At 43.9% G+C, this 16006-nt stretch overlaps 2 protein-coding genes across 3 annotated transcripts in view; both read right to left on the reverse strand.

Moving 5' to 3' along the window:
• SNTB2 (syntrophin beta 2) overlaps positions 1 to 3738 on the reverse strand; it is a 108591-nt gene extending 104853 nt beyond the window's left edge. For both annotated transcript variants that reach the window (XR_012374616.1, XM_025888887.2), the window contains exon 1: positions 2889 to 3738. Coding sequence is in view for 1 of the 2 variants with exons in the window: in XM_025888887.2 (XP_025744672.1) it covers positions 2889 to 3468 (580 nt within the window). In the remaining variant the exon portion in view is untranslated. The remainder of the gene's footprint in view (positions 1 to 2888) is intronic.
• An 8056-nt stretch (positions 3739 to 11794) lies between these two features.
• UTP4 (UTP4 small subunit processome component) overlaps positions 11795 to 16006 on the reverse strand; it is a 35851-nt gene continuing 31639 nt past the window's right edge. The window contains exons 15-17 of the mRNA XM_025888972.2: positions 15199 to 15384; positions 13505 to 13615; positions 11795 to 11996 (exon numbers count right to left, since the gene is read on the reverse strand). Of these exons, the coding sequence (XP_025744757.1) occupies positions 11880 to 11996; positions 13505 to 13615; positions 15199 to 15384 (414 nt within the window). The 3' untranslated portion in view covers positions 11795 to 11879. The remainder of the gene's footprint in view (positions 11997 to 13504; positions 13616 to 15198; positions 15385 to 16006) is intronic.

The following is a 16006-nucleotide window of genomic DNA, read 5'->3' on the forward strand; positions in this document are numbered from 1 at the left end:
CCCTAAGAAAGCACCTAGCACACAAATTGTCAAATGAATAACCACCCTTTGAAGGAGGTATTATTACCATTCTGGTTTTTCAGATGAGGAAACTAAGGCTTAGCAAGGTTGAGTAACTTGCCCAGGGGTTACAAACCACTAGCCAGAAACAGACCCACGTCTGTCTGACCACAAAGTCCTCATTTGTACTTACCCTCACTGGGCAAAATAACTTCCTACTGTCTCTCATTTGTGTGTATTTACTGGTGGCAGCTTTCTCGTAGGGGAAGCTTCAACTTCTCCATCAACCTTTTCCCAGGCATCCTCAACCTCTGACCCCCACTAAGGTCTACAGATCTCTCTTTTCTTTGCGCTGTGTCCTCTCAAGTTCTATTATAACATCCTTTTTAGCCCTTTGCTATAGTTATTTCTTATCTCTCTCTTATCTCAACTCCAAACTTTCTGAGGGCAGGAATCAGGTATCTTCAAGTGCCTCTGGCACATGGTAGAGTTGAGTAAATGTTTGATGTATGAATGAATAATCCTGACAAATCCATGAGATAAAAAGGAACCCTTTAGCTCAGTTCCCTAACCACAGGCAACCAGAGACTACTGCTTTCCTTTGCTTGAGGGTGGCAAGGGCATGCCTGAAATTCCCTGCCCACATCACAAAAGAGCATCACTGTGCTACTTAAGGCAGCTTTTCAAGTTTTGAGACATCTCATGGAAGAACAATAAGGTTCCAAAACTTTAAGGACTAAGCATAAAATCTACCTTTTAGAAGTGGCCTACCTGGATGGAACACCAGCTCTTGATTTTAAATGTCTGACTGGTTCAATTTAAATCACTGTTTTCAGTGATTTAGCATATTTTAAGTAATTTTATTTTTATATCTCTTTGGCTTGAAAGTGTAATTTCATACTTCCACACACATTTAAGGACAAAAACTGCTTATCTTTTACAAAATAGGAAGATAACATAGAACCTGTGTGTTAGGTAAAAAGGCACTCAGTAAATATGTTATTATGCTGCTGTTTGTAAAACCTCCTTCTAAAAGCACATGTGGCCTATTTTAGACTAATGAATACCGGGCAACATTTACTAGATGATTTTCATTTAATCGGTATGAATACCAGGTTCAAAACATATCTAAACAAAAACTGGGCTTTTAAAAAATATATGGTGTAAAGAGCTGAGATGTCTGCCCATTACCAGTGAGTACTACATAAATAGTACTACTCCAATATTCTGGTTCTAAGAATTTACAACCAAATGCGTAGCTAGACCAATTTCAAGGTGCACATTTAAGGTTACAATTTTTTTAATACACCCACTGCCCAAGCCACAGTCTATAATTTTACTCCATTTATTAACACTAATTTCTGAGCAGTGTCTGGCACCGCCTATAAGTGAGGTATAAATAAGATTTATAAATAGGATATTATAAAGATGGGACACTGGAATTTCATACTTGGGAGCACGTGCAAAGTAACATTTTTCCAAGTATTTACAAGCAGGTTTGGGAAAAAGTGAACATCACTTTGGCAAGCTGGACTTCTGACCTCTCAGGTCCATGACTAGTCTCTGCCTACCCCTATTCCCCACCCATTCCCTTCTGCTCTTCCTCTGCCAGGAATACCCTCCTGACTCATCTTTGCTTGTCTATGTCCATTACTTCCTTAGAGACCTGGCTCAAGATTTCAGCTCCTTGAAAAAGGCCTCCCTGACTAATCCTGATTTCCACTACTTCCTAACTTTGCATTCCCTTGGCATTTATATATAGTTTGCATTACATAATCAGTAACTTAAAGTTGTTTTGCATTTTTCCATCATGTCCCCAACTAGAGACCAAATAGAGGAACATTATCTTTTATATCCTCTTCTAAACAGCCAGTAATAAATGCTTCCTTCTTGAATGGCTGAATCACCAGTGAGAGAAAGGCATTCGCTCAAAAATTTCTGAAGTAAGCAACCGGCTTTTCAGATCACCTTGACAATACTCTACCACCTCCAACATGCATGAGTACTTCACAGAAATGAGATTTACTTTTGCCTTCCATAAATTCATCACAAAAGATCCAGATTACAGATCACGTAGGTACTTAAAGCAAATAATAATAGTGGCTATTCAAACATATCTTGAGATTTAACATTTCAGGCTTCATTCAAAGCCTTGAAGCAGCATGCCTGTGAATGCTAGGAAGCTGGCACCAGTCTCTTGCAAAAGGGGCAAAACTCTAGTTGGCAGTAAATGTTCAAACACGTGAGCCTCCTCTGTTAAACAAGGCTCATTAGCCACACAAACTTGCTGCTTCAGCTTTCTGGCTTCGATGAAGTGCTATGATCTCCTCTGGTTATTGTCGAGAGTCAACGGTGGGCTAAATTCCCATAAATTAAGCAGTAGTTTTGGTGGTTTGCCCAAACATACCACTGGCATCGGTGTGGGTGGGGTTTTTTTGTTTGTTTGTTTTTGTTTTTTTTTAAACAGACCCCCCCTCCCCCGGGGGGGGGGGCCAGATGTGAGTGAAGAGAGCGCCAACCCGGCACTTCTCAGGAGGCAAAGCGAGACCTCCAGGACTCGAGCCCTTCAGTATCCCTCTAGTTCTTAGTGTCAGCTTATCTTGAAGAGGCGGGGCTTCAAGCGCTGCAGCTTTTTACTAAATCTCAACCGAGTCTTCCTTAGGGACCGAAAGCCAACTTTTCCTGCAAGAAGCCTCAGTTTTTTCCATACTCAAAGCCCCAGTAGGCAGGATCCAAGCGAGAGCCGGGCCACCGGCGCGGGGAAGCCGAGGACGCGGAGGGGGAGGGAACGGACTCTCTCCGCAAAGGGGGCCAGGATGGTAAAAACAAAGTGAGCGCCGGCCAGCCCAGCGCCGCCCGCCGCCCACCGCCCCGCCGGCCCCACTCACCCTCCAGCAGCACCTCCTTGCCCGCGCACTTCAGCGCCTGCACGGCCTGGTCGTGGGTGGCCTGGCGCAGGTCGGTGCCGTTCACCGACAGGATGGCGTCGCCCAGCCGCAACGCCCGGCTCTGGTCGGCCGCCAGCCCCGGGAAGATCTTGGAGATGAGGATCGGCATCCGGTTCTCGCGGCCGCCCTTGATGCTGATGCCCAGGCCGCCCGCCTCCTGCTTCACTACCCGCACCCGGCGCACGGGCGGCGACGCGCCCGCCTCGCCCGCCGGGCCCCGCGGCGGCGCGGGCGGGCTCGGGGGACCCAGGCCGCGGCTGGGGCTCCCCGGTAGCGAGTCGCCGGCCCCGCCGCCGTTCGGGAGGCCGTTGAAGGCAGCCGCTGCCGGCCCCAGAGCCGGCTCGGGCTCAGCCGCCGCAGCGTCGCCCGTGAGGCTTAGGCTCTCCCCGCTGAGCTCGGCCACCACCCGGACCCAGCGCTCCCTCAGGAGCAGCTCCACCAGCCCCGCTTTGGTGGCCCGCGTCCACACCGCCATGGCCGGCCCCGCTCCCGCCGCCGCAGTCGCCGCAGCTACCCTCATTCCAGTCAGGCAGCCTCGGCGCTTCCCCCTTCCCGCCCGAGGGGGCGGGTCCTGCCCCTCCCCACCCCGCAGTCTTTAATTATTCATGAAGGCCACGCCCATCGTCCGGAGGGGCGGGGAGTGGCGGGCGGAGCAGCTTCCGGGAGGTTAAGTCGTTGCGCTGCTTTAGGCCAGTCCCTTGATGCTCGCTGGACTTGGGCAGCGCGGGCGCCGTGAGGGCTCCGTCTCACGTTCTCCTTCGGTTGGTCTCCGATGGCCACCCCGAAACTCCTGACCTCTACCGCGCAGTTCGAGCAGCCCCGGTCCGGAAAACAAAATCAGCCACAAGAAGCACTTTGCAAGCCGGCTAGACTTGGTTCCACGTTCACTTTTGCATTGATTGGTTCATTATGTATTTACTGAGTGCTCAGCCTTGTGCTCCTTTCGATGCCTGGAGATGAGCTGAATAAAACCTACCACAATTAAGAGCTGGCGGTCTAGTGGCGGAGGAGAACTGAGAACCAACCAATCTGAGGCGATACTATGCGGTTAAGTGACATGTAGAATACGCCCTCAGAGCAGAGTAAAAGAAACCTTCGGTTGGGCCTGGGGTCAGCTTCACAGAGGTGACAATGTAAGGTGAGTAGGTGGAGCAGAGAGAATTGCATAAGCAAAGGTCCAGAGACATGAATACAGGTATTTGTTACTCTGTTTTGTAATCACCTGTTCACTTGCCTGGAGTGAGGGGACCATTGCTTCTTCAGCTCTGCAGCTACAATAGGTAGGCCTCATAGATATTTACAGAATGATGGTTACTTAGGAAGATGTCATAATTCCAATGTGAACACAGCATAGGGTCAGTGGAGGTGGCAGGAAAGGAGTGTGAAAAGCCTCATATCATCTAATATGGAAGAGTTTGGACTTGGATTTGTAGATCTAACTTTTTTACCCTGGAGGTCATGGCCGGTTGTTGGGGCAAATGTTGATGGGTATCCCCAAAATTGTATGCACACTGCAGACCCTGCAGTGGCTTTTATCCAAAGACATGAATGTTGCAATCCACCCACTTCCAGCTTCATGGGCTGGGAGAACTGAGGAAACTGAGGCCCAGAATGCCAAAGACTCTGGCCCAAAGTCCACAGTGAGGAAGGAGAAAAAACTTGGGTCTCCCAGCCTCCTGGTCCAGGGCTTTACTACATACCTCAAACCTCAAAAATGAGGGTCCAGAAATCACACTGCTGACAGAGATCTCAGCAAAAACATGAGGTCAAGGTGCCCTCTAACTTTTCTTCAGCAGTAAAAGTGAAATCCCCATGTTTTCACTTGTGCGGAGTGGGGCTGCAAGCAGAGGGAATGAATGTGCACCAATTCCCGTAAAAGGGTCTGGATACCTGCTTGCTCATGAAGTACATGTTGAAGCTCGTAAGCCATGTCCATGCACTTCTCTATGAATGCACATTCGTGTGTGGGCAGGAACATTCAAAGAGCCTCCTATACCAGGAGTTAAAACAATAAAAATGGAGACTGGAAAGTATCCAGAGCCCAAATGAAGAAAGAATTCAAAATGAGAAAAGTTCTTACCAAAAAAATCATTACAGCAGAATCCTCTTTGCAATTAGGGGAGCAGGATTTTCCAAGCTGCAAATGTCAGCAGAAGCTCAACCCTCCAATCCTCTCCTAAATCAATTGCAATGAGGCCAGCTCCCTGTTCCAGCAGGTCCCGATGTGCCCAACCAAGTGCATCTGCAGTCACAGATGTTCCTGGCTTTGCTCCAGCTGAGGCGTGAGCCCCCAGAGGCCTGAGTTATGTGAAATTTCTGCTTATTAGAGAGAACTTGGCGGCTGATTCCTTCGAGTATAAGCACTATTTTGAACACTTTTATGTCCATAATCATCCAGAGGTTGGGCACTTGAACGACACCTTTATTAGCAAAGGGAAGTGCTGGAAATTCTTTCCAAAAGTATTAAGAACTTTTTGATCAACAGAGTTGGAGGAAGTCACAGATCTTCCAACTAAATAGCAAGGGCACTTACATAAGATAGCAAGTTATGTGACATAACTCTAGGTATTTAACTCTAGGAGGAGAGAAGGTAATGGTGATTGCTATTTGGGTTACTTGGGAGTTTTTACTTAAAAGATTATTTTTAAATATATCAGTGAAAAATCCCCGATTTATTGAGCTGTTTGTTTTTACAAGGTCCTCCATCAGACTCTAATTTTCAGTGTTCTCTCTCATCACTACGTTCAGATCAGCCACATTCAGTCAGTGTGATGCCTTGCACGTTCCCCACTGAGGCCATCCTTCCAAACACCTCCTGCCCCTCTCAACCACTTTCCCACATAGCAAGATCTCATCCCAGGTTTCCCTGTCTATCCAATTTGCTGGGATTTTTCCTTTGAACAATTTTATTCTATGCCTGCCTGTTTTGCCCGAGTAGGTTATAAAATACAGGCAGGCAGGGACCACCCATTGACTTCTTTTCGTCCCCCACTATTCCAAAAATATTGCCTTGCCGAGAAGAACTCATTAAACATGTGATTGATTGAAATTCAGTGCCTTCTGTGCTGTAGTCATTTCAAATAATCCCTCTGAAGGTTACTGGTTCCTTGCAGAGTGAAAATTACAATCTAGGAAATCTCAAGTAGTCAGTGGAAATCTACTTACTGTGGATAATGAAAGCTGAAATAAAAAGAGTACACATCTGTTTCCACGGTTTCTTAGGGACAGAGAGACAAGCTTAGATAATTCTCTGAACTGGCATGTTATTTTATCTACCTCTAAAAAAGGAAATGGCTGAGATAATTCCTAATAACCTTTCATTCCTCTCACCTACCAATATGCATCCTCTGCTCAAGCTGTTATCTCACTGTTTCTCAGAACAAGGCAGGGATCATTGCTACTTTATTTTTTATTATTTTTTTTAAAAGATGGATTTATTCATTTGAGAGACAGCGAGCACATATGGGGGAGGGGCAGAGGGAGAGGGGGAGAGAGAATCTCTAGCCCACTTCCCGCTGAGCTCAGAGTCCAATGCAGGGCTCTTTCTCAGCAACCCTGAGATCCTGCCCTGAGCTAAAACCAGTTGGACGCCCAGATGACTGAGCCACCCAGGTGCCCCTATTTTTTATTACTCCTTTAAAAGGAGGGGGTTGGATTAGCTCTCTCAGTTCCATAATTTCCTAGAATTCTATGACTTAGGCTCTGATTCTATGCTCTCTCAAAACCCAATGGTCTTCCCCCCCTTCTCCCTCATAGTAGGTGTATAGTATAGCATGGTAATTAAGAACACAGGACTCAAATTGTAGTTTGGCTACTTAGTATACTTTATGACAAGGGGTAAGGGGCTGAGGTCTGAGCCTCAGCTTCTTATTCAGAAAAATTCAGATGCCTTCTACCTCTAAGGATAGCTGTGAGGGTTAATTGGGAGGTCGTATGTGAAGTGTTTAGCTCACTGTACCCGCCACCCTGAGAGTTCCATAAAAAGTACCTGCTGCTGTTATTATTATCTGTTGACCTGCATCAGGTATTTTCTACCTTTGGTAGAAAGTCTCAAGCTTAAGAGTCTATACTTTATCTAGGAATGAGTCTGCCATAATACCATTTGATTCCAGGCTTAAAAAGCAAATGGCCAAATTAATTTTGGTGACAAACAGATCTTGTATAAAGCTACATTTCGGCTGAAAGGGAGTAGGTATTGCCAAGAGTCCGTCAAAGGAAAGAATTAGTGGATCTGGGGTTTGTTCCAAGGTTTGAGTGTTGTGTAATTTCATAAAGGAGGGCTCCAGGCAAAATTGCAGCCCTTAGCAAGCCTGAAGGTCACCACCACAAAGAGGGCCTGATGCCAGAGGAACAAAAACAAGAGCTGCTCAATTACTACTAAAGAAGAGACCAAAGGAAGAATGAAGCTTGTAAGATAACCAATCCAACATCCAACTTTGAAAATTTATCCATGCGTGACTTTCCCAGTTAGAAGACAGTGAGATCAATTGTCCCTTTCAAAGGGCAGTACTCCATTGCCTTCCAGGAGAAAGATCCTAAAACGTATTTTTCTTTCTAGCACAAACATGAAGTGAAAGAGGGAAAGGTGAAAATATATCCTTTAGCTGATGCAAGCACATTTGAAAATTCACCCCGCCAAAATAAATCACTATCTGCAACCCACAAAAATGGATTAACTATTTCATGCATTAGGACTATGAAAACCCACATCTGCTAACCACATTCCTAATGAGAAGCAGCTGGTGACAGTTTTGTAGCTCTGTGACCTTCTTTTTAGGAAAATATTAGGAAGGACATACTAAGCAGAAGGTTAGTTTCATTGAATCCACTTAGTTATGGAAAATCACCAGTGTTTTTTATTGACAGTCATGGAAATCGCACACTTTGCCATGAAATTCAGAGAAGGTCCCCAAATAAAAATCCCTTTTCCCTCATTACCAGTTCCAACAGAATTTTCAGTGCTTCACCATAAGACTTGGAGTCTGGCAGTCAGCTTCACCTCTCTTCTTTCACAGGCCATTAAACCCCAAATGATATTTATTGATGCACACAGTGTTTTTAGGCCTTTCGTCCCATAGCTTCGACTTCCTCCTGAGTCGGTTAATGCAACAGGCCATTGGAGGGATCAGACCCCTTTGAGAATCCGTTGCATGCCATGCGCACGTCTCAGACAAACGCTCACTTATGCAAAGTACAGTATTCAGTTTGGGGGCTCATAAAGCCCCAAAAGCCCTTCCATGGACTCTAACAGGCTGAATTGTGTCCCCTCAAAATGTATAGGTTGAAATCTCGCCCACAGTACCTCAGAATCTGAGTGTATCCGGAGATAGGGTTGTAGAACTAGCGGGATAGGCTACGCTCTCTCTTGCTTCGGGCTTTTGTACTGAGAATGATTTAGGAATGCTTATTTTCTTCCCCCTTTCCCCTTGATCATTACCACCCAATTCCAACTGCTAACTGCTGGTGAGGTGCCCCTTATCTGTGCTCATCCCTAATGTAGCCTCATTGATTTACTTGTTCCTTTTCCCAACGAGGCTGTGAAGTTCTTGAGAGCTGAGATCACCCTTCACCTGTTGTTGGTGCACAGCAGATAGCAGGCACTCAATAAATGTATGTTGGGTATTAAGTCCTGTAACTTCCTAAAGACAGGACTGACATAAAGCTAAGCCTTAATATCTACATCTTTGCTGTCCACATACGAAAGTCACTAGCCACATGCAGCTATTTAAATTAAAATCAAATAAAATTTAAAGTTCCATTTCCTTTGTTGCAATAGCTGCATTTCAAGTGCTCTGCAGTCACATGTGGCTAGTAACTATCTTAGTGCACAGCACAGATACAGAACACTTCCACCACCACAGATAGTTTACTGGACAGAGCTGATCTGTATCTGAAAATACCTTGGACTATGAAAGAAAAAAAAAACACATTAGGAAAAAAAGGAAGGGAGGTTATGAATATGTAATTTACAGTTAGCTCAAGAGCCAAAATACACCATAAAAAAAAGTGAGCATTATCTTTAACAGACAAAATGAGATATTTTTTTTTTTACCCATTAGATAGGCTACAACTAAAGTCTACCTCTACACTGGCAGAGTGTTAAGAAAATGAGTACTTTCAAACACCGTGGATAGAAACACAGCCAATCCAAAGGGCAACGAAAAGTGAAAGATGAACTAGCAATTCTACTCCCCAGAGAAAACACCCCCACAGGAGCATTAACCCATGATGTACTACTAGGCTGTTCATTACAACACTGTATGATTTACACACAAGACTGCCCACAGAACGCAGTCTTATAGCTAAATCAAGTGCTCATCCAGAGCGAGAAATGCTTAAGCACCTTCGTTGCAGCCTGAGATGGAAAATCCGTGGTGTATCATGCCTGCTATTCATATTTACAACTGGGTCCCTACAACCAAGAGACAGTAGGGGAAACAAATATAAGAATGCCGCCTTGGCCTCTCATGAACTGTTGTGTGACCATGGGAAAAATAACATTCCCTCTTGGTCTCCATTTCCATGAGCATAAAAATGAGGCCAGAGGCACACGGTTTCCTTCACAAATCTGTTTCCTCCACCCCTAACCCCAGCAACAGTCGGAACAGCTCTTTTATCTGTATCATATATTATGGTTCAGAATAATGTCGCATTTAAATAAAGTTTTGGTGCTTAAAATACCACCAAGCTAGGTCTCTTGCTTCCAGTATTCCAAGATTTTAGTTTCTCTCTAAATTGCTGTCATCTCCAGGGTAGACGGTACATTATCCATTCAGAGATCAAATTACCAACTACTATATGAGAAAAGTGAATTTTTAAAGCATTTGAGTCAGGTTAGCAGAAAAGACCTTTCCTAGGCAGTCTCAGATCAAAATATTTCCGTAGAATCCAGGTAGGAGCCATAGTCTGCAAAATACCCAGACCACAAACATGCTGCTTCTAAGTTACACAGATCTCTAAAAGTAAAATCACCCTGGAACACATGCACTGAAGTGTTCCTCTCATTTAATACAGCTTTGCCTTCCCTTCCCCCAAGTTCTCTAACTTGCCCCAATCAGTTTCTGCTTCATTTGTATTCAAAGTTCCTCTACTTAGGAAGAATTTCAAGGCTCAAAGATCTTACTTCCCATACCATTTATGGAAATCCAAATCACTGGCTGGAAATGCTGCAAAGGAATGCTTTCTACTTTCAAAACTTTTACTTCTTCACTCATGATCTGTGAGCCTTTTCGGTCAGAATTACACCCTCCATAATTCACAACGTTTCAGAATATGTTTAAGTAAATCAAGTCTTAAACTAGAATCCAGTTAATAAAGACTCTGAATTTATAGCTCTTCAGACAGTGAAAAGCAAGTGAGTTAATATTTAAGGCATTCTAGCCTCCCTCTGGTCATATGCAATGAAGATCAGTAACTTGAACTTTTGGTTTCAACCATGCAAAAGAAGACCTAAAACATTTCTTAGGAAGGGAAGGATCTTACAGTCTACTGAAAGGTTGTAATAGTCCACACTAATGCAGACCAGGAAAATATGCCTAAGGAAATTTATTCAAGTAAGAAGAAAGGAAAATTATTTTACACAGAGGGCCCTAAAAGCTGCAGTTCTTTGTTTAAAGTACTCCTATTATAGGAATGTCCATGTCTATGTGGATTCCTTATATATATGCTATTAAATGATTTTCTTGTTAAAAAATAAACAACTCATATTACTGTAAAAGAAACGTTAACAGGCAAAGCAGAGAAGTAGCATCCACTATAAACCTTGTTTTATCTGTTCCCTCTTAGCAAACCTGAAACAGGCTGTCCTTTATGTTATAAGGTTCTCTCTTATTACCTCTCTGTTAATTTTCTTCCCACATATTTACCTTAAATTCTCACTTTTTATTTGCCCTTTCCAGACTGGAGGATGGGTTCATCTTAGCAAAACACGTTTTTTGCCAGCATTTTACTCATGATGTCATCAGAACACATATCCTTCTCTGCATCCCAAAAACAAACAAAACGACACATACTGGGTTTCCACAAGCATGCAACACAATACATTCATTGAGATGGGAAAGAAATCGATCTGCTCGGTTCAGGTTAACTAGAGTTCTTCACCTTCTAATTTAAAAGATCACATTAAAACAAGTCAGCTGATAACACCCATGGGAATAACAATGTCAAAGCAAGTAGAAGACAGAAAATGTGAAATAGATGGCAGGCTTTCTGGTTCCATCCTCCACTCCTACTGTTAACAAAATCCCTGCCCAATGTTTCTTTAATCTTTGAAACTGGCGCATATATATATATATATATATATATAATAGCATATATGTTATATATATTACTGTATATATTTATTAGGTGAAAGATGGTTAATGAGATTGATAACCCAAAGCCAGATTTTTTTTTCCTTTAAATAAAATAAAGAGCTGAGTGCCAGAGGCCAAAGGCATCAATTTTTGAGACGGAGCACTACAGTTAAAATTCTTCCTTGAAACAAGGCTGATGATCACCACTGGTAGTGAGGCTATCTTGAGTGAACAAGCATAGTTCGCCTGCCCTCTAGGGCAGTGGTGGGCAGGTCCCCAGGCCTCTGCACTGGCTGCAGGCAGGAGGCTGGCAGACAGTGAAGGTCATCAGCCCTCTGAAGCCTTGGGCATGTGTGAGGGAAGAGAAGTACCATCTTTTATCCTCTCTGAGACTGTGGTCTAAACAACAGGACCCTGACAAAGTTGGATGAATTTGTACCTGCTTGGAACATTATCCCAACTACAAATACCTTGGAGTTTCCATTCACTGCAGTCAATGAAGGGAAGTTACTGTCCATTATTTTGTAAGATAACATTCATAATGACTAGTCCTAAAGAATAACTTTGTTTTATTATCATGATTTGTGAAAACAAACAGGGCAGACAGTTCAAGGAAGGACACAGAGAGTGCCCTATTTTAGGTCCCAAATTTCTTCTTTTTGATGGGTGGTGGAAGCTGAGCGATGATGTCATCCAGGGGCCGTTCTACTGCAACCAGTGTTCTTTCATCCAAAAGATCCATGAAGAGCAGAGGCTGTAGAGAGAGGACAATGACTCTACCAGGAGTTAGGCTCCAGGGCCAGTCCTGAGCAGACGGACTAGAGCTCAACAGTCAGCTTAGTTCAAGGCTGACGGGATCAAATTTCTGACAATCTTCCTTCCCTAGGACTCAAAATGGTTGGTCAGGTTGGGAGGTTTTTTCTTTTTCATTTATTATTTATTATCCCTCCCCTATCTATCTATCTATCTAAAGTAATCTTGGGGCGCCTGGGTGGCTGAGTCGGTCAAGCTTCTGACTCTTTATCTCAGGGTTGTGAGTTCAGGCTCCACACTTTTTTTTTTTACTTAAAAAAAAAAAAAAAAAAACTCTACACCCAACATGGGGCTCAAATGCACGACCTTGAAATCAGGGGTCGTATATATGCTCTAGTGACTAAGCCAGCCAGGTGCCCCAAGGTTAGAAACTTATCTTCCTTTTTTAAATTAATGAATTTATTTAAAGATTTTATTTATTTATTTGACAGAGAGAGACATAGCGAGAGGGGACACAAGCAGGGGGAGTGGGAGAAGGAGAAGCAGGCCTCCCGTGGAGCAGGGAGCCCGATGCAGGGCTCCATCCCAGGACCCCGGGATCATGACCTGAGCCAAAGGCAGATGCTTTACGACTGAGCCACCCAGGCACCCCAAAACTTATCTTTTTAAAGTTTTTTTTTTTTTTTAAATCCTTATACTCATTGTGGGGCTCAGACTCACAATCCTGAGATCAAGAGTCACATGCTCTTCCAACTGAGCCATTCAGGCACCCCAAGGTTGGGAACTTTTAACTGAATTCACTAATAAAAGATTTCAACAAGATTTTTCATGTTTTTCTATACAGAACATTTGTTCTCTAATTTCTTTGGAATCAGTGTTAATCAATGGCTTTGGAGCCTGAATTCTTGGAAAACAGCAAGCTACAAATGCAGGAAGAAACTAATCATACTTAAATAATTTACAGATGTCCCTCTTTAAAAAAATAAAATAAAATTCTTACAGACCCCTGACAAATATTCCAGGACACCCAAGGAACTCTAATCTGAAAAGCATGATTATGGCACTTCCAAGGTGGCACAAATGGCTGTAGTATCATAAGCTTAATGGATATTTATTTCATATACAGTGAAAAGCTTAGCCCAGAAAGGGAAGTCACAATAAATTCAATGACTTCCAGTTGCTTGAAATGTATCTTGTGGAACATTCTCCAATTAGAAGGCACATTTAAAGGCCAGCTTTGACACACATATACCACCCAAGCTCCAACATAATTTCTCACTACCTATGTATTTCATTTTGGGTAAGTATGATGTACATGTCTCTAATATACTTAGGCAAGACTAATGAAATGCAAACATAAGGAACAGACATCCTCAGAAAGGGACTTGTCTCCCCAAACCAGGTTTTCTGAATATAAAATGAAGGTGCTCTTGTCTGCCTATTATGGAGCTTGTTACATTTTGATAATATCCCAAGGAACCATCTAGAATATAATGCAAGATGTTTTACCTTATATATCTTAGAAATTTTAAAGGCATGGGCGGTACGCCTCCTGATAACATCTGATTCGTTCGTGGGAGGAAGTGGATTGTAGAGTAAGGTTTTGTCATTTGGAAGAGGCTAAAAAGACAAAGACATACTGTTTAAATCGTTATTTTTATTGGGCTTCTCCAGGACAAAGGACTATAGTGATTTTTCAAGCAAACACCACCTTTCAACCATCATATTAGACATGACTCTCCTTACTTCAGGAAGAAAGCCGTAGCCACTTTTCCAGCTATACTGTCGAGGATAGGAGTATGAAGCAAACAGCGTGGTACTCTAGTCCAGCAAGATCAAAGGGCCCAGCTGGGGCTTCTGGCCAGTCTTGTCAGTAATACTTTGTGAGACAGGAACAAACTGGCATGTGCAGGAACTTAGCCCATGCAGGCTCTGCTTTCTAGACTATTCCCCCAACCAGATCACAGACAGGCCAAGTGACTAAAGTTCTCCCCAGGCCAAAACCGAAACACAAACCACCCCCACTGATCTCACTGACACCTCAAAAAATGGCCTCTGGCCAAGCAAGTGATATTTCATCTCTGGCTTCCTTGGGAAATAGCTCTGCCCAGCATGAGGAAGTGATGGACTTATCACCAATGCTTGACAAAAAAATATGGACAGCCCTGGGCTGAGTTACAAAGAGGCAAGCGAGTGGGAGGGGCCCTTCCTGTATCACTCATCCTGCAGAAGGCACTTGTCAGCCGGCTCTGTTTCCCACGCCCAGAGGACACAGGGCCTGCGAGATGAGTTCCAGTGACATATCATGCACACCTCCTTGAGAGCCATCTGCCGCTCTCCCCTCAGTTCCTTCCACCCCCACCCTCACAGATAGACCAAAGCACTGGGGGTTGGTTGTAATCTAAGCCCAAAGTGCATTACAGGCATGGCCACAGCTCATACTGCTCCTAGGAAACGAACTACCTGCCCAGAGAAGACAGGGAAATTGGGGTGAATCAAAACAGCAGCTGGTAGAGGCTGGAATCTAGAACTGAAAAAAATGCTCACATCCCACCTAAATCACAGCCATGAAGATGGAATTTTCCTGGCTGGACTTTTTTCTTTTTTTTTTTTTTAAGATTTATTTGAGGGGGGGGGGGGGCAGAAGTAGACTCCCCGCTGAGCCAAAAACAGACTGAGCCACAAGCAGACTAAGCCACCCAGGCGCCCCAGGCTGGACTTTTTTTCAAGACATTAAGACCAACTCTTCAAGCTTACAGATACTGTTTCAGCATTTTCAGGCAAGGGGCAAAAGTGATTAAAACCTCAGCCTGTGTCTCCTTTAATAAAACTGTGTTAGTCACCCCAAGGTGCAAAGGTGAAAGTGATTCAGCCAAATCAATGGTATTCTCCATGAGGGTTACCTTCTGATTAATGACCTAATCACTTTCCTATTTAAGTTTGTGTGTTCACAGGCAAAGCAGAGAAATCCTCCAATCAGCAAAAACCACTACACAAAGGCCTGCCCCTACCCTGGGAGCCTCAGGGGCCCAGGAATGAAAATGAGGAAATTTGCAAAACAAAAATCCCTCTCCTCCCAATAATAGGTCAGGAAATTTTATTCTGATCCTCCTTTCTCTTTGTACTTGTTGCTTTAGAACTTGAAAATTCCTAAGTACAGAAAAGTCAGTGTAAGCACAAAATGGTAGTGGTGAGGAACTTACCAATGACTTGTCGATGATGCAGAACATGTAGGCATCATGGAGAAGGATGTGCATTGGTCTCTTGGGATGAAAACTGATGTGTGTGATGGGAGTATCTCTCTGGAGCCAAAGGTAATGAAAGCCCTGCTTTTGGATGGTCCGGCTCCACTCTGTATACTGTTTGTCTGGGATACTGTACTCAAATACCTGAAGAAGGATATGATACACAAGAAATGCAGGCTGGTACCCAGAAAAACTGGAAGGTATCTCTTATTCCTTACCAGAAAATATCTATATAGACCCCGACTGTTTCATAGTCAGCCTTATGCTTTCTACTTTTTTTTTTTAAGATTTTATTTATTTGGGGCGCCTGGGTGGCTCAGTCGGTTAAGCGACTGCCTTCGGCTCAGGTCATGATCCTGGAGTCCCGGGATCGAGTCCCGCATCGGGCTCCCTGCTCGGCGGGGAGTCTGCTTCTCCCTCTGACCCTCTCCCCTCTCATGTGCTCGCTCTCTCAAATAAATAAATAAAATCTTTAAAAAAAAAAAAGATTTTATTTATTTGACAGAGATACAGTGAGAGAGGGAACACAAGCAGGGGAGTGGGAGGGGGAGAACCAGGCCTCCCGCCGAGCAGGAAGCCCGATGTGGGGCTCGATCCCAGGACCCTGGGACCACGACCCGAGCCGAAGGCAGACGCCTAACAACTGAGCCACCCAGGTGCCCCTGCTTTCTACTTTTAAGTAAAAAAATTTTAAGGTAAATCATAGAACGTAAACAATTAAATTAACACAGAAAGGTTTACAGTGAAAGGTCACCCTGTCATCTTG

This window comes from Callorhinus ursinus, unplaced genomic scaffold (genome assembly GCF_003265705.2).
Source record: "Callorhinus ursinus isolate GAN/ISIS: 27379988/994484 unplaced genomic scaffold, GSC_fseal_2.0 scaffold37, whole genome shotgun sequence".
NCBI lineage: Eukaryota > Metazoa > Chordata > Mammalia > Carnivora > Otariidae > Callorhinus > Callorhinus ursinus.